Here is a 27032-nt window from a genome sequence, read left to right as displayed (position 1 = left end):
AGAGTGCTGGCTATAACTGAGGCACAGGTGGGTGTGGGGCGGGAGGAGCAGGAGAGGAAGAGAGCTTATCAGGAGTGCATCCCTCTGTGGCGGGTTTATTATCTAAGAATCCATACGGTGTCCGACTTTGTGCTGTCCACGACAAATACAGTGCAAGCCACGCATGTGACTTCAATTTCCCTAGTAACTACACTAAAAAAGTGAAATTAGACAAGTGAAATAAGTTTTACTCCTATATTTTTACTAAACAGACTACATCATGACTATATGTCATTCAATATATTATTAGCATAAAATCATTATGAAATATTTCACAGGACTTTTTCCTGGACCAGTTCTTTTGAAACTGGGTGTTTTACACTTCCAGCACACCTCAATTTGGACCATCCACATTTCTAGTGTCACACACTTCAGCTGCCACGTGTGGTTGGTGGTTACCATATTGGACAGGGCAGGCTTAACCCATGACTTGGACACTTTTCTATATGTGTTATACTGTTAAAGATTTTTAAAAAGTCAAAGTTGCTTATGGATGACAGTGAGAAACTGACATGAATCATGTGAAGGGTGAATGCACTGCATGTATCAGATGTGCTAAAATAGTGCAATTTGTTTTCTGCAGTTTATCTTAGGGAAACAATCATGGCTGTGGGCAAATGCTTAATCACAAAGATGTTCACCGAACTTGGAAAAACCCTGATTTTCCACATAACAGGGTTTTACTTACTACCTTGTGATACATTCATTAACTGAATACTATTTGTGTGTGTGTGTGTCCATAGAAATTTTCTGGAGAGAAACATGAAGTACACAGTCTTAGGGTTACGTCAAGGAAGGAAGACTGGACGATAGGAGAAATACTTTTTATTCTATACTCAGAAATTTTTAACAAGAGCATCTGTTGGTTTTGTATTTCAAAACTAGCAAAAAGGGACTTCCCTGGTGGTCCAGTGGTTAAGACTTCTAATGCATGGGGTGTGGGTTTGATCCCTGGCAGGTGAACTAAGAACCCCCATGCCTCCGGGCCAAAAATAAAAACCAAAACATAAAATAGTAGCAATATTGCAACAAATTCAATAAAGACTTCAAAAAATTGTCCACACCAAAAAAAAATCTTTTAAAAAAACTGACAAAGAAATGTGTACTGTAGTATTGACATGGACAGGTGAGGTAGAAATAAAATAAGAGATAGATTAATGAATGCACTGGGCTTCCCTGGTGGCTCACAGGTAAAGAATCCGCCTACCAATGCAGGAGACGCAGGAGACACAGGTTTGGCCCCACGGTCAGGAAGATCCCCTGGAGGAGGGAACGGTGACCCACTCCAGTGTTCTTGCCTAGAGAATCCCATGGACAGAAGAGCCTGGTGGGCTACAGTCCATAGGGTCGCAAAGAGTCAGACACAAATAAGCAGGAACACAGGAATGAATGGATTCTTAATAAAAATATGTATTTAAGCATAGAAAAATGTTTACATATGTGTCATCCTGTTTATAGCTGTTCTCCCTAGGAAGCGGGGGCAGTGGATGACTTTTCATTTTTTTTCTTTGTTTGTTGTACGTTCTACATTTTTATAAATAATCAAGTTTTTCTTCTGTAATATGAGGGTAACAAATTATTTTTAAGTTTCTGCATGCCGGAATCAAAACAATCACCTTCTGCCACCAGCCCCATGTTAGGAAAAAATGATGAAGCAGTAATATTCATCTAGTAAGGCAGTCAGTGAAACATCCTTATATCACCCTACTTCGATCTCTGTTCTTATGAGCACTAATAAACCAATCCCAACTCAAGTATACTGACAGTGCCCTCGCTGAAACCCACCCTGGGTCCCGTACCTTTATTACTTCACTCTCCATCATAGATAATATCCCTAACCAGGTCCCTGCTGAGACTGTAGAAACTGAAATTGATCCTGTGGTGATATTTCTCCATAAGCTCAGCCTTTGCGTGTTCTCTGGGACTCGAGTAAAGGTAATCAATCTCAAAAGCTTCACTGAAGCAGAATAGAAAGAACTGCTCTATCAGAACTGCTTTTCTCCCAACCTCCTTTTATACTGAAAATAAATTCTTGAGTCTAATCCTCTAAATGGCAGTAGGGGAACCTGTCTTTTAAGGCCCACCTCATTTGCTCTGGATAGTAAGATGAAGGCCAAGTGTGAACAGCATTTAGCTTGTCCCAGTCAACAGATCTAAGATCAGAATCATTTTTTTAACTTTTCATTTTGTATTGGAGTACAGCCGATTAACAGTGTGATGGTTTCAGGCGGACAGCAAAGGGACTTAGCCATACACATACACGCATCCATTCTCCCCCAAACTCCACCACCCCCATCATCCAGGATGCCACGTAACATTGAGCAGAGTTCCCTGTCGAGACCGGCATCACTGGCTGCCTTTCCCCTAGAGTAACTGCAAACAGATGCTTGCTTCTGATCAGACACCCGTGTGGCTGTTCTGTCCCCTAATTCAATTGTGTGGCTCCTTAAAATTCCAAAAGGGAAAGTTTACCAGGTGGTCTCAAAACACACCCCCAGGTAATTCCACTTGTATTCATAATACACCTTCGTTCCCAGTCAGCAGTGAAAAAGAAACTAGGACCAGTATGCCAGCTTTGAACAGGCAAATTTCAGAGTAGAGTGTGTGTATATGTGTGAGTCCTTTGTGAGTAACAGCATCCTGTCTGAGAAAAGAGTCGTTTTATCAAGCGGGTCAAAGAGGGAAAGACGCTGGGGCCTCCAGTCTTTAGGGACCCAAAGTCTCATTCGAAACAGACTTTATCTCTGTCTCCAAGTCTGAACCTCATCTTCCCCAGTTCAGATGACAACACTGCGCTATTCAAACAGTGAAGAACGTTCGGTGCTTTCCCCACAGTTGATACTGGGTCAGTATTGATTTCCCTCCAGATAACACTGACAATCTGTAAGAAGGGCCTAGAAAGTCCCCAAGAAGGCCTGGCATCAGCCTTCACCACCTGGCAAATTGCAGCTTCGACAGAACAAGTCCCCACCTGCTGTCTGGCCCTCATGCGGTGCTAAGCCTGGGGAAGTTTTAGGAGCCAGGCGAACGTTGAAAAACCAGTTTTAGCATTTAAAAAGTGTTTGCTGACAAAACTTAAAGACAGCAGGGGTGACTCATGTTTTCTTTTATTCCTCCAGTATTTAAATTCTTACACAAAGAATATATTTGTGTAAGACATATTTTTAAGACACATTTTTAAGATGGCTTGGGTAGCCTCTTGGTAGACTTCTCTGGTAGCTCAATGGTAAAGAACTCGCCTGCCAACAAGGAGACATAAGAGATGTGGGTTCGATCCCTGGGTTGGGAAGATCCCCTGGAGGAGGACATGACAACCCACTCCGGTATTCTTGAGAATCCCATGGACAGAGAAACCTGGTGGGCTACAATCCATGTGGTCGCAAAGAGGCAGACTTAGCACCAGCACCTTGGTAGACTAGTTTGCCTTCTGTGAATCTTTCCAGTTTGGGTTTTGGATGATTTTGGTCTGTGAGGTGTCCATTGTTTAGTCTCCTAACCTAGATCTCTCTCACTCGATGAGTCAAAATTTCACGGAAGAAAGGACCTGGAAGACAATGACAGTCCAGTCACCATAGACACACCTCACTCCCAGATCTTGGTTTTTAAATACCACTCCCCACTAAAAACAAATCAGAACTCTTCAGTGGAATGGCTGGTACCAGGACAAAGGCAGGAAAAGCACAAAAGGAACCTGGCATATTTTGTTACGCCAGAAAGTGAGGGATTGCTCCAAAATAGGATGGGGACCTGTCAAAAGGACACAGGAGTCCACCTGCAGTGCTCCCACTGAACAAACTGGGGTACTCTGATGAATAATTTGGGTGCACTAAGATGAATACTAGCAGGAATGGATTAATAAAATAAGAACCCATGAACCCACAATAAATAAATAAGAAGTAAAATGTCAACCAACAAATGTAGAAGAAATAATGGAGATGGAAAAATCACCATTTTGCAGGTGCCTTGGCAATAACCAATTCAGGCAAGACTCACCAAGGTGTGCTAAAATTACTAAAATCAAAAGGTTAATTAAAATAAAAAACATAAGACATCGGCTCATAGGATCTCAGCATAAATTACCCACTAATTACCAATGAAAATATAGTAATCTTACCATAGAGAAACAGGGTGGACACTACCTTAGTTAAGCAATTTATGTTCATACCACCAATATTATGACAAAGTGATATCATGGGCCTCTTGTCTGATGCTAGAACACAAGATCATTAATGTAGCATTCCTGTCCCAAGTGCCCAATCTGAGTTAAGTTATGAGAAAACTTGAGCAAACCAGAAATAAGGAGTATTCTGCAAAATAACTGATCTGCATACTTCAAAAAATGTCTAACTTCAAAGACCAAGGAACTATTCCAAATGAAAGGGACTAAAGGGACAGGTCAACTCACTGTCATGTAGGATCTTGAACTGGTTCCTGGGCTAGAACCCTGGGTACAGTACTGTATCAACATTAAATTCCCTGGTGTTGGCACAAGCATTGTGTTACTGTGAAATGTCTTTCCCATTAGGAAATGCACACTGAAATATTTAGGGATGAAGAGGCATGAAGTTGATAGCTTACTTGCAAAGGATTCATGAAAAAAATAACACAGAAGAATGTATACTCTACACACATACAAAGAAAGAGAATAATAAGGCAAATGAAGCACTATATTAACAATGAGTGAATCTGGGTGAAGGGTACACAGGAGTCCTTCATAACATTTTTGCAACTTTTTTGTCAGTTTGAAATTATTTCAAAATAAAAAGTTAAACCTCAAAAGAAAAAATGTCAATGGCATCTCTCTTAAAAACCTCAGCTTCCCCCTTTCACTCCATTCCTAGTCACCACCCTTGTTCAGACTTCCATCAGTTTACCTGGACTCCTGGAAGGGCCTCCTGCCTCTAGTCCTTTCCCTTCCACAACACATTTGATAAAGTGTGATCACACTTCACATACTCATTCTCCCCAAATATCTATCGCTCTCTTGCTTCTGATTTGACAACTTCACCATATCACTTTTCTCATCAAGCCTAAACATTTCTTCTTCTTAGCAATCAAATAGCTTCAACTGGCCTGATTATTATCTTTCCCACTTTCCCACTTTCTTTAGTTTGACAAATATTTACTGAATGTTGGTATGTGCTAGAAGATAAAGAAGGAACAAGACAATCAAGGCTATGTCATCAAGGAGTTTACATTTTATGGAGGCATAAGCATAAATCAAATCATTTCAGATTGGAATTAGTCCCATGAAGCAGATAAGTATGGGGAGATAAAAGGACGACATTGAGATAGGCAAAGGCTTTCTCATCAGATAATCGTGTTGTTGTTCAGTCTCCCAGTGGTGTCCGAGTCTTTGTGACTCCATGGACTGCAGCCTGCCAGGCCTCCCTGCCCCTCACCATCTCCCAAAGTTTGCCCAAGTTCATGTCCATTGCACTGGACATATATTCTTAGGCTGGGGGAGATAGGGCGGGAATGAAACGGGGAAAAAGGAATTGTCTCAGGGAGAGGAAAGGAGTTGGCACAGCCCAGGAGTTAAGAGAAGACTGGCATGTCTGATGGGTGGGGTGCAAGAGTGGTGCAAGATGAGATCTGAGAAGTATTGCGACATAATAAAGATATACCTGTCCCCAGTGGTTCCTGGCAGAGAGCTTCAAAATCTGTTGGAATTTCCTCAACGGTAGAAGTGACTTTACTGCATTAATTAGTTGACTCAGTAGGGACCACTGGATAGCTTCAGGATTGGGACTGGTCACCAGAAAGATCAAGCATGTGATTAGAGTGCTGGCACTTCAGGAGGAGAAGGGGACTGGAGATAAGAGTTCGGTAACATGACCAATGATTTAATCAACCAAGCCTTTGTAATGAAACTCCAGTAAAAGCTCTGGATGCTGAGGTTCAGAGGAATTCCCTGGCTGGTGAACCCATGGATAGACAGGCAAAGTGAGGCCCCTGACTCCATGGGGAGAGGTGAGGAAGCTCTGCATGAGGAATCCTCCCAGACCTCCCACTGCGTGTCTGTTCCACTGGGTTGGTTCTGATTTGTACCCTTTATAACAAAACTGTAAGAGTAGTTCTTACAGAACTACTTACAGAACCCTTTCTCTAGTTCTGTGAGTTGTTCTAGCAAATTATTAAACTTGAGGGAAGTGTGGCAAGCCCTGAATCTGTAGGTATGAGGGGTCTGGAGACCCCTGCTTGTGGCTGGCATATGAAGTAGGAGCACCCATATGGAAGACTGGGGCTTTCCCTTGTGTTGTTTTTTGACTAAGTTACTAAGTCTGACCCTTTGTGACCCCATGGACTACAGCACACCAGGCTTCCCTGTCCTTCACTATCTCCCTGAGTTTGCTCAAACTCATGTCCATTGAGTTAGTGATGCCATCCAATCATCTCATCCTCTGCCTCCTCCCCTTCTTTTCCTGACCTCAATCTTTTCCAGCATCAGGGTCTTTTCCAATGAGTCAGCTCTTTGCATCAGGTAGCCAAAGTATTGGAGCTTCAGTTTCAGCATCAGTCCTTCCAATGAATATTCACGATTGATTTTTTTAGGATTGACTGATTTGATCTCCTTGCTGTTCAAGGGACTCTCAAGAGTCTTCTCCAACACCACAGTTCAAAACCATCAACTCTTTGGTGCTCAGCCTTCTTTAAGGTCCAACTCTCACATCCGTACATGACTACTGGAAAAACCATAGCTTTGACTAGATGGACCTTTGTCAGCAAAGTGGTGTCTCTCCTTGTGTATCTGAAGCCAACGCGTGTGGTTAGTATTAGAATTATATTGAAGTGCACCCACGTGGGGTGGAAAAAGCATTGGTGTATAATAGCCTGACTGCACCAGGCTATCTATGTCATGATAACAAGGTTGGATTTCACTTCAAAGGCACCGCTCAGTCACTCAAAGATTTTCTTTTCTTGTTAGAGAGTGGTTTCATTTTCAGTAAGTTCTGTGTGGCTGCAGTATGGAGGGGGGGGGGGGCAAGTGCTGGAGGAGGAAGACACGTGTGTGGGGTTTTTGCAGGAGTCCAGGCTGAGCTAGAGAGTGGCAAACATGAGAAACATGCAGATACAAGATATAACTGTGCAGCAGAACCTAAAGAGATGGGCTAAAATATAGGGTGAGGGATGATTAGGGAGCTAGAGAAATCACGGAAGACATCCAGGTTTCTGACGGGGAAAGCTAGGAGAGTAGTTTCGGGGAGAGGATGGAGTAACAACTTTGATTCAAGGGACGTTGGTTTTAAGATGCCTCAGACACATCTGGTGAGAGATGGCATACAGTCTGGTGAGAGATGCCATACATCTGCAATGCGCCACACCAGATTTTTCTTCAATCAGACCGATGTTCTACTACTCAGGGACTTGACGCAGTATATCACAATCATTTCTCTTTCAGCGCCGTGTTGTGCTAAGTCGCATCTGTCACGTCTGACTCTGTGTGACCCTATGGTCGGCAGCCTGCCAGGCTCCTCAGTCCATGGGATTTTTCCAGGCAAGAATACTGGAGTGGGTTGCCATGCCCTCCTCCAGGGGATCTTCCCAAAGTGAGTGAAGTGAAAGTCGCTCAGTCGTGTCTGACTCTTTGGCATCCCATGGACAAGCCCATGAAATTCTCCAGGCCAGAATACTGGAATGGGTAGCCCTTACCTTCTCCAGGGGATCTTCCAAACCCAGGAATTGAACCCAGGTCTCCCACATTGCAGGCAGATTCTTTACCAGCTGAGCCACAAGGGAAGCCCAACCCAGGGATCAAATCTGCCTCTCTTACGTCTCCCTTTCAAAGTTGGGTTCTTTACCACTAGCACCACCTGAGAAGCCCTTTTCTCTCTCTTGTTGCTCAAATGTTTCCCTCTTCCCCTGCTTCTTCCTTGCCATCGCAAATCCTTTTCATCTTTTGAGTTTTCAACTCAAAACTTTCCTTCTGCATTAGGCTATATCCTAATACCCTAACCCATACTCCTATTTTTGCAGCCCTAAGAGTCAGTTTGAAGCTTTCAAGCAATTTAATGCCACATCGTCTGGATAGAGTCCTTCTTCATTATACATGAATCTAGCCTGCTCTAGCAGATCATAAGTTTCTCATGACAAGGGCCATTTCATTTTCATAGCCTGTGTTCTTCACCAGCACATAATGGTTTATGCACCTTTAAATTCAAAGAGAATTAACTAGCAGATTTACACAAAAAACTCTAAAGAATAAATAGGAGAAGATAAAGGGTAATCAAATGTGTTTGCCTTGCAAAAGAGTTTTTAAAAGGCAAAAAATTTCCTCCAGCATATGAAACTATAAATTTTACTGTTAATTAAAATTCTTGACTCAATGACTTCTGTAGCTATTGTACCTCTGGAGCTTAATAAAGCATATAAAACAGCATCCTTGAAACATTCCTGTAACAAGAGCTCTGGCTGGCACTAGAAGGAACTAGAACAGTATGATTGAAAAGCCTGAACTTTAATAAACAAGAACCAGAGATGAAAAACAGCTCAGAGTCTATGGGGATCAGGTGGGGGATGCAGCTAATGGAAGGCTCCAAAGTAGCTGTTAGCTCTAGCTTTATTTAGCATCTTCATTAATAACTGGGAACAAGCTGTACACATTTAATAACATTTTTGGTTGGTGCCAAATTAGGGGGTGCTGCAGACATCACTGAGGGACCGAGAAATAACACAGATGGATCTAAAGAGGTTAGAAATAGGAAAAGAAATGATCACAATGAGATTTGATTTAGGCAAAATGCAAATGAAGGCAGCTGGGAGAGAAATCATCCAAAATGCAAAATAATCAGTGGGTTGGGAAACCTAGAAAGCAGCAACATAAGAGCGTCTGGCAGGAGAGCAGTAGAATAAGGGATACGCAGTGACAGCCTGCTGGCTCAGCCCCAAGGCTTGGTGGCAGGTACGGGAAGAAATGGCTTGTCAAGGAACTGTACTATGACACAGCCTCCTTCAGCACCCACCAGCATTTTTTGGAGACAGTGTGGAAAATACAAACAAAAATAAGTATGATATTTGGCCCTTTGTTTATCAGTTGTTGGAGAAGGACATGGCAACCCACTCCAGTATTCTTGCCTGGAGAATCCCCATGGACGGAGAAGCCTGGCAGGCTACCGTCCACAGGGTTGCAAAGAGTCGGACACAACTGAGCGACTCAGCATTTTTCGGTTGTTAGAAAAGGGATACGACTTAGTTTTTAATGTCCCTCAGCTTCAAACTTTTGTGGTTTCAGAAGAGACTGGCAGGGGGGAGTGGAGGTGGGGAGAGAGGTGAAGAGAGGGTAGGGACAGAATACAGTTAAGATGCCCTGTCTCTGCACTTTTAAACATCTTAGGTGTGAAAAGAAGAGAGAAACATTTAGCTTGAAAATATGTTTCAGGATAGATTCCAAATGGACAGAACTGCATGTGAAATTCATCTTAAAAGTATCTTTCATTGCAGGTGTGGAGCCAAATTCACAGTAAAAATCTGGTGGCTATTTGTTTGCAAAGATACCCTCAACTTTACCAAGTGTTTCTTTCAATAAAAACTCTCTGTATGCCTTGAAAGTCTATCATTATTTGCTTACAAAATTTAATCACCTTGAAATGCTTAGGAACACATCTGTAGTACAAAGAGGGTAAGATTTTATAAAAAGTCTCTGCTATATTTGGGAAGGGTAACACAAGAGACCAGACTAGTCTTATTGGTTGGCATGTCTGTCTACAGTTACTCTCTCTTCTCAGGCCACCTCAGGCAATTACCTTTTCCTTCCCTTGAGATGGTTTCCCTCACATAACCTGTTTCCACTGACCTAGATCCATAACAAAGAAGGAGGTGAAGCATCTTAGGCAGGCAGAGCCATCTTAATCTCTACCTTAAATGGTACATTTTTCGTGGCAGGAAATATGTAGTTTATCCTACCAGGAAGGAAGGAAAATGCTGAGCCCCATGTAGTAGCCCTGGGAGAATTTCTTCTCTTTTCTGCCTCCCACCTCCTCCCCGTCATCTTTCAGAGTGTCTCTCGATCCTGATGGAGTCACAAAGCAGCATGTATATAACAGTGCTTTGATGAATCCATATATCACCAGAGACAATTGCCATTTCCTCCTCCAGGGGATCTTCCTGACCCAGGGATTGAACCCGAAATTCCTGCTCTTCCTGCATTGGCAGGCAGAATCTTTACCATTGGGCCACCCGGGAAGCCCTATTTCTACTTGACACCAGAAGCGACCAGGAGGACAAGATGCCCTCCAAGAAGGAGATGGTGTGAGGCAGGCATGTGAGTCATCTTCCAAAACCACACCAAGAAGTCTTCTCTGGGCACTGGGGTCAGGACCAGTTCTGCACTGGCTATTGACACAGTGTGAGGACAACCGACCACATTCACCCATCTCAACAGAAGAAGGAGAACTTGTTTCTGCCATGTGGAAGAAAGGTTGTGCATCTGAAACTTAAGGTAGCTGATAGGGAAGGCAGTAGAACCTGAAAGAGGAGCTCGGCATTGACAGTCAGGACCCAAGAGCCATGTAAGCTTCAGGATTCTTGAGCCTGTGGCATGCTCTGGGGTTTTCTTCTCCTTCTAACCAACAGTCACTGCATGCTGCTGCTAACACCCCAAGTCATCCTCGAGGGCGCTGCCTCACATGCAGTCTCCCTCCTCGACACGCACACCCCAGAGAGACCCAGCCTTAGGAGTGGGTCCCCGGTCTACGGCCACACCACCCTGAACGCGCCCGATCTCGTCTGATCTCAGAAGATAAGCAGGGTCGGGCCTGGTTAGTACTTGGATGGGAGGAGTGGGTCCCCGATCCTGAATCTGGTACAACATCTTTGGGGTCCCATGACGGGGGCCTGAGGCTCACATGTGCCATCGAAAAGCATGAGGCATGTCGCTCCCACTGCCTAAAAGCTTGCAGTGCCTTCCCGGTGCTTTATTTAATTTTTTTCGGCTACGTCACATGGCACGTAGCATCTAAGTTCACCAACCAGGGATTGAACCCATGCCCCCTGCATTGGAAGCACAGAGTCTCAGCTACTGGGCCAACAGGGACGTGCCCCCAGGGCTTTCAGAATAACATCCGAACTCCTTGCCACTCCTGGCAGAGGCCTGCACTGGTGTGGCCCAGCCCTCCTCTCTGGCCTCTCCTATGATCACCTTCTCCCTCACTCACGTGGAATAGTCACACGGGCCATCTGGCTCCTCCTTGAACGTACCATACTTGTTCCCACTTTTGACTCCTTCTATCTGGAATGCTCTTCCCCTACCTGCTCCCTCCCTCAGGTCTCAGTTCCCATGTCACCCCCTAAGTGACAATTTCCCTCACCATTCTCTCTAAAGGAGTCACCCTCCCTGGCATTCTTTATCACACACTGTGTTTCAATTCTTCGGCTCTTCTCTCTTTCTAAATAAATTTGTTTATTCATTGCTTGTTGGGCTTATCTTGTGGCTCAGCTGGTAAAGAACCTGCCTGCAATGTGGGAGATCTGGGTTCGATCCCTGGGATGGAAATATCCCCTGGAGAAGGGAAAGGCACTCCAGAATTTTGGCCTAGAGAATTCATCTCTTTCTGAATAAGCTTGTTTATTCCTTGCTTGTTTATTTGCTTTCTCTCCCACTGGAATATACATGTTCACGAGAACAGAGACCTTGGCCTTTTCTTCTCTAGTGCTGGAAATGACGTTTGGCACATGCATCTGCCAAATGAAGGATAAATAGACATTTGAATGCTGGGAGAGGCACGAGGGCACTGCAGTGAGAGGGTGACCTCTAGAGTCAAGGTGCCTGCGCGTGAATTCCCCTTCTGTCGCTTAAATCTGTATGTCCTTGGACAGATTACATAGCCTCTTCCAATGTTTTCATCTATCAAACGAGGAAAAGAACAGTATCTACTTTGTACGGGTATTGTCAGATGACTAAAACACTTAATGAAGTGCTGGCATGTAGTCAGTGCTCAGTAACTGCTGTTGTTTTGTGGTTATATCATTGCCAAAGTTCATGGCCCATGACTCTGAGATTCACTTGATCGTATTTATGGATCACACTGCAACTTCCACTTTCTGGTCTGACATGTAAAGAGCTTGGAAGTTATTTACTCTTATCTTTTGTAACAAGAAAGAAAAAAACCCAGTAAACTGAAAATCAACAAGTCTTCTTAGATCTACCAGAAAATTGAGGCCACAGGGCAAACTGTGGACCAAAAGCTAGAGAGACAGACAGACAGACAGAATCACAGCCTAGATGGACAGACAGAATCACCCACTAGCAGGAGCAGAGGCCAGGAGGAAAAGCCTGCAGCTGGCAGCAGCGTGGCAGGAATACTTTAAGCTGTAATTGATGAATTGCTGGAGGTTTAGTGTGGGCGAGCTTGAGAGCAAAAAGCTCATGGGGGTCCAGTCCAGGCACCCCCACACTTTCATGAATCTTCCCTCCAGGAGCCCTACCAGCTTCTCACTATGATCAACCAAGAAAAATCCCCTTGCTCTTCCAGCAGGAGGAGAAAAGTAAACATTTTGAAACACAAGACAGAGCTCTCTGTTGCCCTTAGCAAGATCTGTTCTTAAGAGAAATTATCTCAGCAGAGCTTAATCAACCAGGATTTTACCAAAGCCTGACTAATCTGGGGGCGGGGGAGGGAAATACTCAGCTCCAGGTCAATGGAAGACTGGGACCTAATCATGGGATGGAGGAGGTGTCCCCTCAAAGGATTTTGTACAACAGGGAATTCAGCTGAAAGAACTGAAAGCCTTAACTGCTGTTTAAGAAGTCTCTAGGAAAACCCAGCAACGTAGGGACAAAAAGAAGGCCACTAGAGGAAATTTTAGCTTCAACACTACAGATACAGCACCCAGTAACACAGCCTATTCCTAGCCAGATAAACAAAAGAACTTCACACTAAAACACTATTTCCCCAGTTCCTGTTACCCAGTACATCACATCCAGCTCTTCATAAAAAAATTACAGAAAACGTCAAAAAGCAAAAAATACTATCTTAAAAGAAAAAGCAAGCATCAGAACCAGACTCAGACATGAGAGAGATGTTGGAGTTATCAGACTGGCTATTTAAAATAATTACAATTGATGTGCTAAGGACTCTTAACAGAAAAAGTGAACAACATGCAAGAACATACGGATATTACAAGCAGAGAGATGGAAAGTCTAAGAAAGAATGAGAAGAAACCAACAGAAGTCAGAAAACCTGTAACAAATGAAGAATGTCTGTGATTGGCTCATCACTAGACTGGGCATGGCTAAGGAAAGAATCACTGAACTTAAAGACATATCAAAAGCAGTCTCCCCAAACTGAAATGTGAAGAGGAAAGATGTGGGACCATTACAAAAGGTGAAAGTTGTCTGTAATGGGAATACCAAAAGGAGAAGGAAGGAAAGAAAGGCGGGAAGGCGGGAAAGAGCAAAAGAGGGTGGGCGGGAGAGAAGAAGGAAAAAACAGGAGAAAAATTTGAAGTAATAATGGCTGAAAGAGATGGTTCTAAATTAAAGACAGACACCAAACCACTGATCTAGGAATTTCAGAGAGCAAGCACTAAGCAGGATAAATAGCAAAAAATCTATTGTTGAGCGTATCATATTCAATTGGAAAAAAATCAAAGACAAAACGAAAATCTTGAAAGAAACCCAAGAGTGAGAAAAAAGAAACACCTTACCTGTAAAGAAGTGAGGATTACTCAGCCGTTAAAAAGAATTCATTTGAATCAGTTCTAATGAGATGGATGAAACTGGAGCCCATTATACAGAGTGAAGTAAGCCAGAAAGATAAAGAACATTACAGCATACTAACACATATATATGGAATTTAGAAAGATGGTAATGATAACCCTATATGCAAAACAGAAAAAGAGACACAGAAGTACAGAACAGACTTTTGAACTCTGTGGGAGAAGGTGAGGGCGGGATGTTTAGAAAGAACAGCATGTATATTATCTGTGGTGAAACAGATCACCAGCCCAGGTGGGATGCATGAGACAAGTGCTCGGGCCTGGTGCACTGGGAGGACCCAGAGGAGTCGGGTGGAGAGGGAGGTGGGAGGGGGGACCGGGATGGGGAATACATGTAACTCCATGGCTGATTCATATCAATGTATGACAAAGCCCACTGAAAAATAAAAAAAAAAAAAAAAAAGAATTACACCAGGTATACCAGGTTCCTCTTAAGAAACATATCAGCAAGAAGAAAGTGGAGTAAACTATTATAAATGTTGAAAGAAAAATTCACATACTTGAATTCTGTACTCAGAAAGTTATTCTTCAAAAGTGAAGGGGAAATAAAGACTTTCTTACACAAACAAAAATTGAAGAAATTTGTCACTGGTAGATCTGCCTGGTAAGAAATGACAGAAATTCTTTACAGAGAAGGAAAATGGCCCAGGTTGGAAACTCAGATCTACAGAAAGAAGATTAGAGAATGAATAAATGAAGGTAAAATAAAATCTTCAAATTTTATTATGCTTAATTGATCTAATAGACAATAATTGACTTGCAATAATAATGGCAAAAATAAAATTGGTGATTATAGCTTATGGATGTATGAAATGAATGACAGTGATGTCATAAAGGACAAGAAAGAGGAAGTGGGAATATTAGTGCAGTACCATAAAATGGTACGGTGTTATCTGGAAGTGGACTTGGATTAGCTTTAGATGTATTTTGCAAATTCTAGAGCAATGACTAAAAGAATTTGAAAAGAAGTATAATCGACATGTCAAGAGAGGAAAGAAAACAGAATCCTGTAAAATGTTCAGATAAAACCAGGGAAGACAGAAAAATGACTGGAAGACAAAAGAAAGAAACAAAAGAACAAGGGCAATGAATAGCAAACAGAAATATGGTAGATATTAATTCACATATATTAATAATCACTTTGAATGTGAATGGTCTAAATATACCAATTAAAAGACAGGGACTGAAAAAAAAAGACAGGGACTGTTGGGGTGGATAAAAGAATAAGATCCAACTAAGTCATTTACAAATCACACTGTTGAGCATCACAAAAGAACATCCATGTGTAAGCCAAGGGTCAGGAGACTTAAGTTTCAGTCTGGTCTATCCACTAACTAGTTTGTGACCTTCAACAAGTCCCTGATATTCTTTCAGTTTAGTTCAGTCGCTCAGTCATGTCTGACTCTTTGCAACCCCATGGACTGCAGCAGGCCAGGGTTCCTGTCCATCACCAACTCCCAGAGCTTACTCAAACTCATGTCCATTGAGTTGGTGATGCCATCTAACCATCTCATCTTCTGTCATCCCCTTCTCCTCCTGCTTTCAATCTTACCCAGCATCAGGGTCTTTTCCAAAGAGTCAGTTCTTCAAATCAGGTGGCCAAAGTATTGGAGCTTCAGCTTCAGCATCAGTCCTTCCAATAAATATTCAGGACTGATTTCCTTTAGGATTGACTGGTTTGATCTCTTTGCTGTCCAAGGGACTCTTCAGCATCACAGTTCAAAAGCATCAATTCTTTGGCACCCAGCTTTCTTTATAGTCCAACTCTCACATCCAAACACAACTACTAGAAAAACCACAGCTTTGACTATAGCTTTTTTTTTCCTATACAAAATGAGGGTGAAGGAGGTGCGCACATCTTCTCCTTTGAGCACTCCAAAATTGTAACTCACTGCTGAACAATCATTAACAGGGGAATGTTGGATCCCACCAAAAAAACATACCCACGTCCAAGGGCAAAGGATAAGCCCCAACAAGACGGTGAAAGTCACTCAGTTGTATCCAACTCTTTGCGACCCCATGGAGTTAGTCCATGGAATTCTCTGGAGTGGGTAGCCTTTCCCTTCTCCAGGGGATCTTCCCAACCCAGGGATCAAACCCAGGTCTCCCATACTGTAGGCGGATTCTTTACCAGCTGAGCCACAAGGGAAGCCCAAGAATACTGGAGTGGGTAGCCTATCCCTTCTCCAGCAGATCTTCCCGACCCAGGAATCAAACTGGGGCCTCCTGCATCGCAGGCAGATTCTTTACCAACTGAGATATGAAGGAAGTCCATCAACAAGATGGTAGGCAGGGCAAAAGTGCATTTAAAATCAAACCCCAAGGGTGAAACAGATCACCAGCCCAGGTTGGATGCATGAGACAAGTGCTCAGGGCTGGTGAACTGGGAAGACCCAGAGGGATGGAATGGGGAGGGAGGCGGGAGGGGGGATCAGGATGGGGAACACATGTAAATCCATGGCTGATTCATGTCGATGTATGGCAAAAACCACTACAATACTGTAAAGTAATTAGCTTTCAACTAATAAAAATAAATGAAAAAAAAAACCTGAAAAAAAAAAAATCAAACCCCATACCCACCGCCTCTCTTTATCTTTCCATAAAACAGGAGGACATAGGCCAAATCCCTGTAGTTTCCTTACAGATTGCAATCCAGTGCCTCTCTACTAGGGTCTGATGAGTAAATGTGGACAGTAAGGGAGGGGACTAAAGCATCTACATGTGCTTTTGGTTGGATTGAGGTCACAACAGACCCAGCTGCAGCCAGCAGGGGTTTGTGTACATGAACACGACAGCCCAAATCCAAAGTTGTGGGTACTCTGTGAAAACCAAACTCTTGGAGACCACTGGATGGCAAGAATCCCTCACCCACGTCCATAGTTGACTGGAGAAAATTATAAGAAGTTCACAAGCAACCTTGTGAGTGACTTATATCCTACCGGTAAGGAAGCAGAGTCCCTTGGACTGCAAGGAGATCAAACCAGTCGGAAACGACTGAGCGACTGAACTGGAGGAAGGAGAACAAGCCAGACGGGAATTCATGGGGTCTTTGCTGAATGCAAGAGTATGGAGGGGACAGAGGCTTATTATAGCCCCTTATCTGGCATTCCTTGCCCATCATCATCTTTTCAGACTCAACTTTCCCACTACTGTCCTCTCCCCCATACACAGGTCCTCTGCAGAAGAAAAAGAAAAAGAAGTTTTGAGCATTTCAGTCATATTTTTAAGATTGTTCTTGATTATTAAGATCTCATTGGCAGCCATCTAGCAAAAGCCCTGTTGATCCTCAAACAGAGATAACCATGGCATGACTTGTCTATTTTGGCCAAAGGCATGACTATTCTTATGGAAGAAAGCAGAAGAGAACCTTTCAAATGAGCTTTTAAAATGCAAGGGGACATCAAAGGGAAACTGAATCAATGGTGCTGCAATAAGTTAAAGTTGTAGGTCAATACTCTAGACTGGCAGATCACAGCACACTTTTTTAATTTTCCCAGGTGGTTCTCTTCCTAAGGTTAAGTGGCCTGAATCAACTGCATTCTTTCCTCTGACTCAGGCATTATATGGAAGCTGGCCCTTTGCTGATCTTACGGAAGACACTGCTCATCTAGGTTGAAGTGCCATTGTTACAAAACCGCAGACGCCAAAAGCACCTACATTTCCACTGGGAAACATCTCATTAGATGGAAGCCTACATAAAGGCAAGGTTTGTATCTACGCTTGCAATCACTGTATCCGGTGTGCCTAGTTCAGTGCCTGCCACATAGCGGGTGCTCAGTAAGTATGTGCTGAATTACTACAGATGCGGGCCTGGAAGAAGCATGCATAGTTCAAATTTGATGATTTCTAAAAATACTTTGTGTTGTCTTCAGTTGTTAAGTCATGTCTGACTCTTTGCAACCCCATGGACTGCAGCATGCCAGGATTCCCTGTCTTTCACTATCTCCTGGAGTTTGCCCAAATTCATGTCCATTGAGTTGGTGATGCCATCCAACCATCTCATCCTTCGTCACCCCCTTCTCCTCCTGCCCTCAATCTTTCCCAGCATCAGGGTTGGCTCTTTGCATCAGGTGGCCAAAGTACTGGAGTTTCAGCTTCAGCATCAGTCTTTCCAATGAATATTCAGGACTGATTTCCTTTAGAATTGACTGGTTTGACCACCGTGTTGTCCAAGGGATTCTCAAGAGTCTTCTCCAGCACCACAGTTCGAAAGCAACAATTCTTCAGTGGTCAGCCTGCCTTATGGTCCAACTCTCATACCCGTACATGACTACTGGAAAAACCATAGTATGATTACATGGACCTTTGTTGGCAAAGGGATGTCTCTGCTTTTTAATATGCTGTCTAGGTTTGTCATAGCTTTCCTTCTAAGGAGCAAGCATCTTTTAATTTCCTGGCTGCAGTTACAGTCTTCAGTGATTTTGGAGCCCAAGAAAATAAAATCTGTCCTTGCTTTCACTTTTCCTCTTCTATTTGTCATGAAGTGATGGGACTGGATGCCATGATCTTAGTTTTTTGAATGTTGAGTTTTAAGCCAGCTTTTTCCACTCTCCTCTTTTACCCTCATCTATTATTTCACTTAACAGTCACTGAATATTTCCTGTGTGATAGGTACTGAAATACAGAAATGAGTAAGATGGTAGCCAATTCTCAAAAAGAAGACTGGAACAATATTCACTGAGTGCCACTATAAGCTAGGCACTTATTATTCATTATTTCATCCTCCCAATAACTGTGTGAGGTAAATATCATTACACCCCTCACTCACCTTTTCCAGATAAAGGAACAGAGACATTAACAAAAGCCTACATCCAGCAAATGGCAAAGCCAAGAATTTATTCAATGACCTGGATACTTCCTTTGACAATATATTTTCTCTTCACAGTAATTTAAAATCACAGTGTGATGTTCTCTCTGTGATGTTTTGTTAAGGAAACTTAAGTTCTTAAAAACTGAGTTACAAACAAGTTTTCCAAGTTTCATTTGGAAAAAGAGGTTTAGGCTCTAGACTTCAAGTTATTTATGTTGGAAAACATTCCAGTAATAGAGGTGCTTTGTAACTACATGAAGGCTTGAAGGTTTCACGTAGTTGAAGGCTAAAAATAATAAATTGCTTGAACAAAATAAATGAAAATTACTGAGTTAAGTCCTGAATAGCATCTAAGACCTAAGTCAGTGAGTTTCTAAATTATAATTATCATAACTCATTGTTCGGGTAAACAAAGCCCAATACTGAACTAAGATGGCTGAATTCAGAGTGAAGGGCAGCATAGTTCCCACTGCCAACAGTGAACAAAAAGGACGTGAAACTGAGAAGCCGCCAGCTGCTCCTCTGTGCAAACAGCTTCCTCCCGGGACCCTGGTGCTTATCCCCAACTGCACTTGAATTGTTCGGTAGATATTCATAATACGAACTGTGATCCCTAAATGATGTATTGTGCTAGATCCTTTTTGCTTTATAAATGCACAAACAGGAGGGAAGCCTGAATTGGGAAATGAATTCTTAAGACACAAGAGCAACTTAGAGAAATATTCAAGGTCAGGCTGTCTTGCAGGGATGGGATGCCCATTGTACAGGGGGCCACCTGACCGGCACATCTGAGGGTCAGAGAGAGACTTCCGGGTCACCTGTCTCCCTGGGTCCTAAAGCAGTTTGGGGAATCACCATTTCTTCCCAAAAGACTGAAAATACACAGGGCCTGGAATCATCTGTCCTAATAACATGGGCAGAAATTTTGAAAGCAAGTTATTCTCACCTACCCTGTTTGGATCAGATGAGGAGCTGGGAAAACAGAGACTCATGATCAATCCAAAATTCCAGCAGCTCAGAAAGTGCCCGCGGTGGTGGGAAACGGTCTAGGATAGGCAAATTCTTCAAGTATATGGCCCAATCCTAGTGCAGTCATGACCTCTCTTACATTTGTGTCATGATTTCATAACGACTCTGAAATTGAAGTCATATTTTTATATTTACAGATGAAGAAACTGGAGATGAATGAATCAAAGCTAGCAACCATGAGAGTCACTTAGTCATGTCTGACTCTTTTGTGACCCCATGGACTGCAGCCTGTCAGGCTCTTCTGTCTATGGAATTCTCCAGGCGAGAATACTGGAGTGGGTAGCCATTCTCGTCTCCAGGGACTCTTCCCAGCCCAGGGATCAAACCTGGGTCTCCTGCATTGCAGGTGGATTCTTTACCATCTGAGCCACCAGGGAAGCCCAGCAACCATCAGAGTAAGAATTAAATCTTGAGTCTTCTTAATCCACACAGAGTAACAGACTTTTCACCACAAACCTAAAGCATGACCTCAAGAATATGTGTTGTAGGAGCAACGACTTTGGAGTTAGACCTGCATTGGCCTATCTAGAGGTACCATTTTTTAGCCATATAATTAGGAAAGTTCTTTAACATCATGAAGCCTTAGTTTCCTCATCTGTAAAATGGGGACATGCATTACACCTAGCTCGTGGGGTTATGGTGAGGATCAAAGGCATATCATATGCATATAGCACACTCAGCATAGAAACTGACCCACATTAGAGCCAGACAGATGTTGAGGGTTTCAGGGTCATGTTTAGAGCACGGACTCTGGATGAAGGAATCTCCTTTCCTCCTCTGTAGTTTAGCATGCCTTGGGGCTTAAAACCCTTAGGGAATATTTTATAGTATCGAAAGCGACAAGAAGATAAAAACTGGACACAGGCAGCGAGTGCTTGGGCCAAGAATGGGTGCGGAGGATGTCCACTGTCCAGGAAGTGCGTCTGTGTCTCCTCCCACACCGCCGTCCGCGCCGAGTCCCTGAGAGGGAGGACCCTCCATTCCCACCTGGAAAGCCATGGAGTTGGCAGCAGCCAGAAATATCCTCAGGGGCAGCTTGGCCTTGTAGGACCTGTGGCTCCACAAACGATGGGCACCAGCCGTCACGCCCAGAGCAGTCAGGAGGAAGCAGAAGTAGGCTGCAAGACACAAGCAAGGACAGAGTCAGCAGGTGTCAGAGCTTTTAACCGCCCCCCAGCTTTTCTCTCTTCTGAATAGGGACCCATGCGGAATGGTGTCAGAAGCATATGCAGCAAGAAGAATCAATAACTTGGGAAAAGGCAGGCTTTTTTTTTTTTTTGGTTTTTAGTTTTTCAGCACCAGAGAGACATAGAGAGACTTTCCCTAAGGAACTGGGAACTTGGAACAGCCATTTTTTCTATGTCAAAGGAATCTATTTCTTGCCAGTCTTGATGCAAAATCACAGCCCTATTAGTGTGCATTTGTAATTCTTACGTGTCCACTCTCCGTAGAGCTGAAATAGATCTCTAATCTTGCTTCCTAATTGGCACCCATGCCAGGATGACTCTTTTAAATGGCAGTGCCCATTTTCAGAGCTCTTCTAAATGGTTTGAAGGAACTCAGGCCAGATCTAAAAGCAATGAAGTCTGGCTCAGGGCCAGTAAGAATGAGACTAAAACTGACACCAAGAACAGCTGAGATTTGTCTTCTAGCACTCCTCACTTACACCATCACCATCACTATGACTGGGCTGGTAGAGATGGCCAGGTGGGGATCTAGTTATTTCTAAAAAATTTCATTGGAATATAATTAATTTACAGTGTTGTGTTAGTTTTAGGTATACAGGAAAACGAATCTCTTATGCAAATACATTGATCAACTTTCTTTTAGATTCTTTCCCCACATTGGCCATTACAGAGAATTGAAGAGTTTCTGTGGTATACAGTAGGTCCTTACTAGTTATCTATTTTATTCATAGAAGTGTGTATGTGTCAATCCCAATCTTCCAATTTATCCTCCCTCTGCTTACCCCTCAGTAACCAGAAGTTTATTTTCTATATCTGTAATTTTATTTTGGTTTTATAGACAGGTTCACTCATAGCCTGTTTTTTTAGATTTCATATATAAGTGATATCATATGATATTTGTCTTCTTCTGTCTGACTTGCTTCACTCAGTTTAAGAATCTCTAGTTCTATCCATGTTGCTGCAAAATGCATTATTTTGGTCTTTTTTATGGCTGAGTAGTATTCTATTGTATATATGTACCACATCTTCCTTATCCATTCCTCTGTTAATGGACATTTAGGTTGCTTATTGTAAATAGTTATTGTAGTTATTGTAAATAGTGATGCAGTGAACACCAGGGTCTATGTATCTTTTCAAATTATGGTTTTCTCCAGATATATGCCCAGGAGAGGGGTTGCTGGATCATATGGCAGCTCTATTTTCAGTTTTTTAAGTACCATCCATACTGTTCTCCATAGTGGCCGTACTAGTTTACATTCCCACCAACAGTGTAGGAGGGTTCCCTTTTCTCCACACTGGGTGGGAATTTTCTTAAAGTCAACCTACAGTGGAGCTTATTATCTGCCACACACTTAAATATACATAGTCCTCATAACATGTGTTAGCATCTCATTTTACAGCTGAGAAACTATATCTCTGAGTTAACTCCTTCATATAAACCAAAGTCAGCCTGGTTCTAAAGCGTCTGCCCAGAGACCCCACACTGACCCCACGTGGTGGTGGTGATTGGTTCTTTGTACAAGACTTGGGAAAGGTTGAGTGCATGGAAGAAAGGAGACGAAAAATCACCATTCCTGAGATTATTTTCCTCTAGTAGTTTGAAAGCAATGTTCCCACAAAATGCTAAATGTCTTACTTGAATTATCTTATTAAAACATAGCAAACAAACCTTATAGGTCTATATTATTATTGGGTCAAAGATTTAAAGAAGTTAACTAATTTCCCAGTATCACAAGGTTGGGGAGTGTCTTTGCTAAGAGTCAACCCCAGAACCAAGAACTGAGTGCTGGCCCTCTATACTTTCCTTTGCCTCCAGGAGACATCAGGTAAGTTTTATCTTCATTTCTCTACACCCTCCTGGAGAAGGAAATGGTAACCCACTCCAGTATTCTTGCCTGGAGAACCCCATGGACAGAGCAGTCTGGCAGGCTACAGTCCCTGGGTCTCAAGAGTCAGACACGACTGAGTGATTAAACCACCACCAGCACCTCTACGCCCTACATCCTTAACGCATGCATGCTAAGTCACTTCAGTCATGTCTGACTCTTTGCGATTCCATGGACTAGAGCCCCTCAGGGTCCTCTGTCCATGGAATTCTCCAGGCAAGAATACTGGAGGGGGTTGCCAATCCTTTCTTCAGGGGATCTTCCCCACCCAAGGATCAAACCTGGGTCTCCTGCACTGCAGGAGACTCTTTACCATCTGAGCCACCAGGGAAGCCCTATGTCCTTAATGTTGGATCCCAATCTAAATTTAAAAGTGAGTTGCTTCCTTACTAGAGGGGAGAGTCCTGAACTAGGTTATGTGTAAGCAGGGTCAGGCAGACAGACAATTGTTTCTACCACTTAGCACATACAAGGCCCTCCATAGAGAAGTGCCGAAGACCAAGTGACCAGCTGTGAGTAGATACATGAGTAGTCATGAACGGTACGCAGGCCAAGTCCTTAGGAAGGCCCTTGTAGGACTTCTTTGGAAGTATTACTAGGGCAACTTCAGTGTCAATATACGTATTTAAAGGGAGCACAACATTATAGCTTCCAAAAGTCAAGTCTGACTGATCTTGACCCTGATATTTATATGGGTCTAAAAACAGGACTCACCATTGGCACTAAGATTAATGAGTCTGAGTACGTGTGGTTTTCATGAACTTGACAAATTATTCCTTCCTTGAAAGGTTAAAAACAAAAAGCAACAATCTGCCCATAAATCATAGAAAGTAGCAGTAAATAAAACGCTCTGACCTCTTTTGTTATCATAATTTAACCTTGGTCATGCGTCCATAAAATAGACAGCTATTTCCCATGTCATCCCTGGCCTTCATGGCTCTGCCAATGATTTTTTTCTAACTGTCAAGTGAAATCTATGATGGAAAAATTCAATGTGACCCTATCGTGCCAGTGGGCTAAGACATTGAACCTGGAGGGCAATAAGATGAATTTCGAGTCTCCATGAAACATAGTGGCCTAAAAGCAATCCCTCCAAACCATGGTTCTCAGGGCCTTGCCATGACTATGGCATTGTCCTGTCCTTTTCAAGATCTTCAATATTTCAGGAGTCATTTACCTTGCTGATCTGTTCATGTCTGGGCCCCTGACAATGGGTTTGAGTCAGAGCCTGCACTGGGCATAGTGGTTATTGGTTTCCCATGGTCCTTCTTTTGGCAACAAGGATGTAGCTGTTTGACCCAGGCCTTGGCCTTGCATTGTACCCCCATCTACCTTGTTCTGGGACTACAAACCTGACCCAAGTTTTCTCTCTTCTGGCTTAAAGATTAATGCATGATTCAAACAGTAAAGAATGAGGCCTGGAGAGCAAGATGTGAAGATGACAGACAGAGCCAGCTCTACAAGAGACAGAAGGACAGCTGTCTGCACTGAGCCAGTGGCTGCAGGCCACGGAGTTCTATAGTTGTTCTTTTCATCCTGTGAGCCTCCCCAGTATTCCTCCCAGTAATGTGAGCCAACAAATTCCCTTTTCTTGCTAGTTTGCACTAGGTTTCTGATAACTAAAATTCTGCAGAATGTTTGGAAAGAAAGCAATCTTTTGGTCATAGTCCAAAGGAGGATAAACAGCAAAATTTCTGGGCTGGTTATGAGGCTTTATGGGATGTTCCATTGAACAGGTCTCAGTTTTCCTATTTTGACAGGGCTATCTTGAAAGGTTCTTAACCTCTCTTCTATGAGGTTTGTGGAGAGTAATATCCAAACAAGTTTTGATAAATGCTGGCTAGTTGGCTCTGAAAAATCAGTAGTCAATAATCAGATACAGAATTGATGACTTTGAAAAAAAAGGAGTAATGGCGGTGTCAATAAATTTACCAAGTAACTCATACCTCACAGAGCAAAGTGCTAAAGTAATTGAAACTAGAATCACAAAATCACAGAACAGTAAGTGACACATGGGTTGGTCTGTATGCAAATAAGAATCACCAATTCTGGTTAGCTGAAGCCAAAAAGACATGTATTAAATAGATGTTAAATAGTCTGTGGCACTCATGAGGAGGTTGCAGGAGAGGGTTTTGGTTCACAGACTCCAAGGTGGCGCCAGTGTTGCCTACCTCCTGAAGTTCACGGCCTTGTGGAGTCTTCTCCCCTTGAGTAACTTTCTTCTAACCAAAGACTCATAGCAACATTGAGGGAATATCAGTTCCATTATTTGGTTACAAAAGATAAGACTTCTATTTTGCTAGCAGATTCTTTCTTCCCTTGGGTTTGGAGAAGTAAGCTGCCATATTGGGAAGGCTGAGCTGGCAAAGAACTCAGGGTGACCTTCATCCAACAGTCAGTGAGGAAATGAGCCCCTCAGTCCAACAGTCCTCAAGGAACCAAGTCCCGCCAACAACAATGTAAGTGAGCTTGGCAGTAGGACCTTCCCCAGACAAGCCTTCAGTTAAGACCACAGTCCTGGCCAGCACACTGCTACCTCATGTGAGATCCTGAAGTGGACAGTCCAGCCTAGCTGAATCTGGATCCCTGCTCCATATAAACTATGAGAAAATGAATCTATATTGTTTTAAACTGCTGACTTTGGGAGTACTTTGTTCTGCAGTTGGACGTGATTAACATAAGACCTGAATAGGAAACTTCCCAAGAGGGGAGGAAGGTACAGTCTAAATCCCAGTGTAAAAATGTTTTGCCATCTATAGGAATGGATAGTAGACTCAAATTGCATGGGGTGGGGGGCAGGGAGAAGAAGCATGGGGTGACTGCTAATAGGTATAGGGTTTGGGAGCTAAAGAGTGATAAAAATGTTCTGAAATTGATTTTGGTGATGGTTACACGAAACTGTGAATATACTTAAAATTAATGAATTGCACATTTTGAATAGCTGAGTTGTATGGTATGAGCTCAATAAAGTCATTACTAAAAAAATGACTGAGCTTCTATTAGATTTTGTTATTATGTGTATTTTCTCAGTGTAAATAAAATAGACATGTCACAAAAGAACATAGGACAAAACAAACAAAAAAAATCAATCATTTGCCTAGGATGGACACTTGCTACCAGCGGGCACACATATCACACCATGGACCCTTAAATCTTCCATAGCTGCCAAGAAGAGTGTCTGTTTGACCCTACACCTCTGCATGAATCTATCCAGACCAAAGATTCCAAGGCAGAATCACCTACTTGCCAGTGTTCGGATCACAGACCACGCTCTACCGACAAAAGAGAGAGAATCCAAGGTCTCTTTGGTTTCCATGGTGGAAGGCAGAATCTCTTTCTGATCTAGATTCCTCCATTGGAGCAATGTGTGGAGAATAACTGAAGTGACCCTCTCTGGACCACAAAACCAGAGAACAGTCCGGGGCGGGGTGGGGGAAATGTATATATATATACACATGTGTGTGTGCTAACTCACTTCAGCCATATCTGACTCTTTGCAACCCTGTGGACTGTAGCCCACTAGGCTCCACTGTCCATGGGATTCTCCAGGCAAGAATACTGGAGTGGGTTGCCATTTCCTTCTCCAAGGGGTCTTCCCCACCCAGGGATCAAACTTGCATCTCCTGCATTGGCAGGTGGGTTCTTTACCACTAGCGCCAGCAGGGCATGTATATATATATATATATATATATATATATATTCATTATAGATTAATAATGCTATACAGTAGGTCCTTGCTCTCTGTTTGTTTTATATATAGTAGTGTGTATAGTTTGGGCTTTCTTGGTGGCTCAGATGGTAAAAAAATCTACCTGCAATGCAGGGGATGCTGGTTTGATCCCTGGGTGGGGAAGATCCCCTGGAGAAACAAATGGCAACCCACTCTAGTATTTTTGCCTGGAGAATTTCATGGCAGAGGAGCCTGTCGGGCTACGGTCCATGGGATCGCAAAGAGTCGGACATGACTGAGCGACTCTTTCACTTTATTTTCAGTTCAGTGTGTATAGTACATCTTAAAATAACCTCTTTTCATTCACCCTCAAATACTCTGCACACATAAGATTATTGCAATCTCTATTACAGGAGTGATAAAGATGAAAAAAATCGGTATTTGGGGACAGAGTGTGCAAAAACAAGTTGGCTTCTATAATTTCTTAAATGAGCGCACAGTAAAACTCCAATTAAAAAACAAAAAATGTATTGCACTGCCTAACAGTGTCAGCAGGGAGGCTGGAGAAGGGGGTCTGCTCTCACTGCCTGCCTGCCATAGACCTGCACTTTACCAATATGTCTAACTTTATTGTTTTGTTTCTATGTGGTAGATATCTAATCCCCATTTCACAAATGTCTAAAACTTAAGCCCAG

The 27032-nt window shown here is 42.9% G+C and overlaps 1 protein-coding gene across 1 annotated transcript in view; it reads right to left on the bottom strand.

Moving 5' to 3' along the window:
* SCD5 (stearoyl-CoA desaturase 5) overlaps window positions 1-27032 on the bottom strand; it is a 170095-nt gene that overhangs the window by 48861 nt on the left and 94202 nt on the right. Inside the window, exon 2 of the mRNA XM_065914514.1 lies at window positions 20582-20712. Coding sequence (XP_065770586.1) covers window positions 20582-20712 — 131 coding nt within the window. The remainder of the gene's footprint in view (window positions 1-20581; window positions 20713-27032) is intronic.

This window comes from Muntiacus reevesi, chromosome 22 (genome assembly GCF_963930625.1).
Source record: "Muntiacus reevesi chromosome 22, mMunRee1.1, whole genome shotgun sequence".
Classification (NCBI taxonomy): Eukaryota; Metazoa; Chordata; class Mammalia; order Artiodactyla; family Cervidae; genus Muntiacus; species Muntiacus reevesi.
The sequence above is the reverse complement of the archived record's forward strand: the minus strand, read 5'-3'. Positions and strand labels throughout refer to the sequence as shown.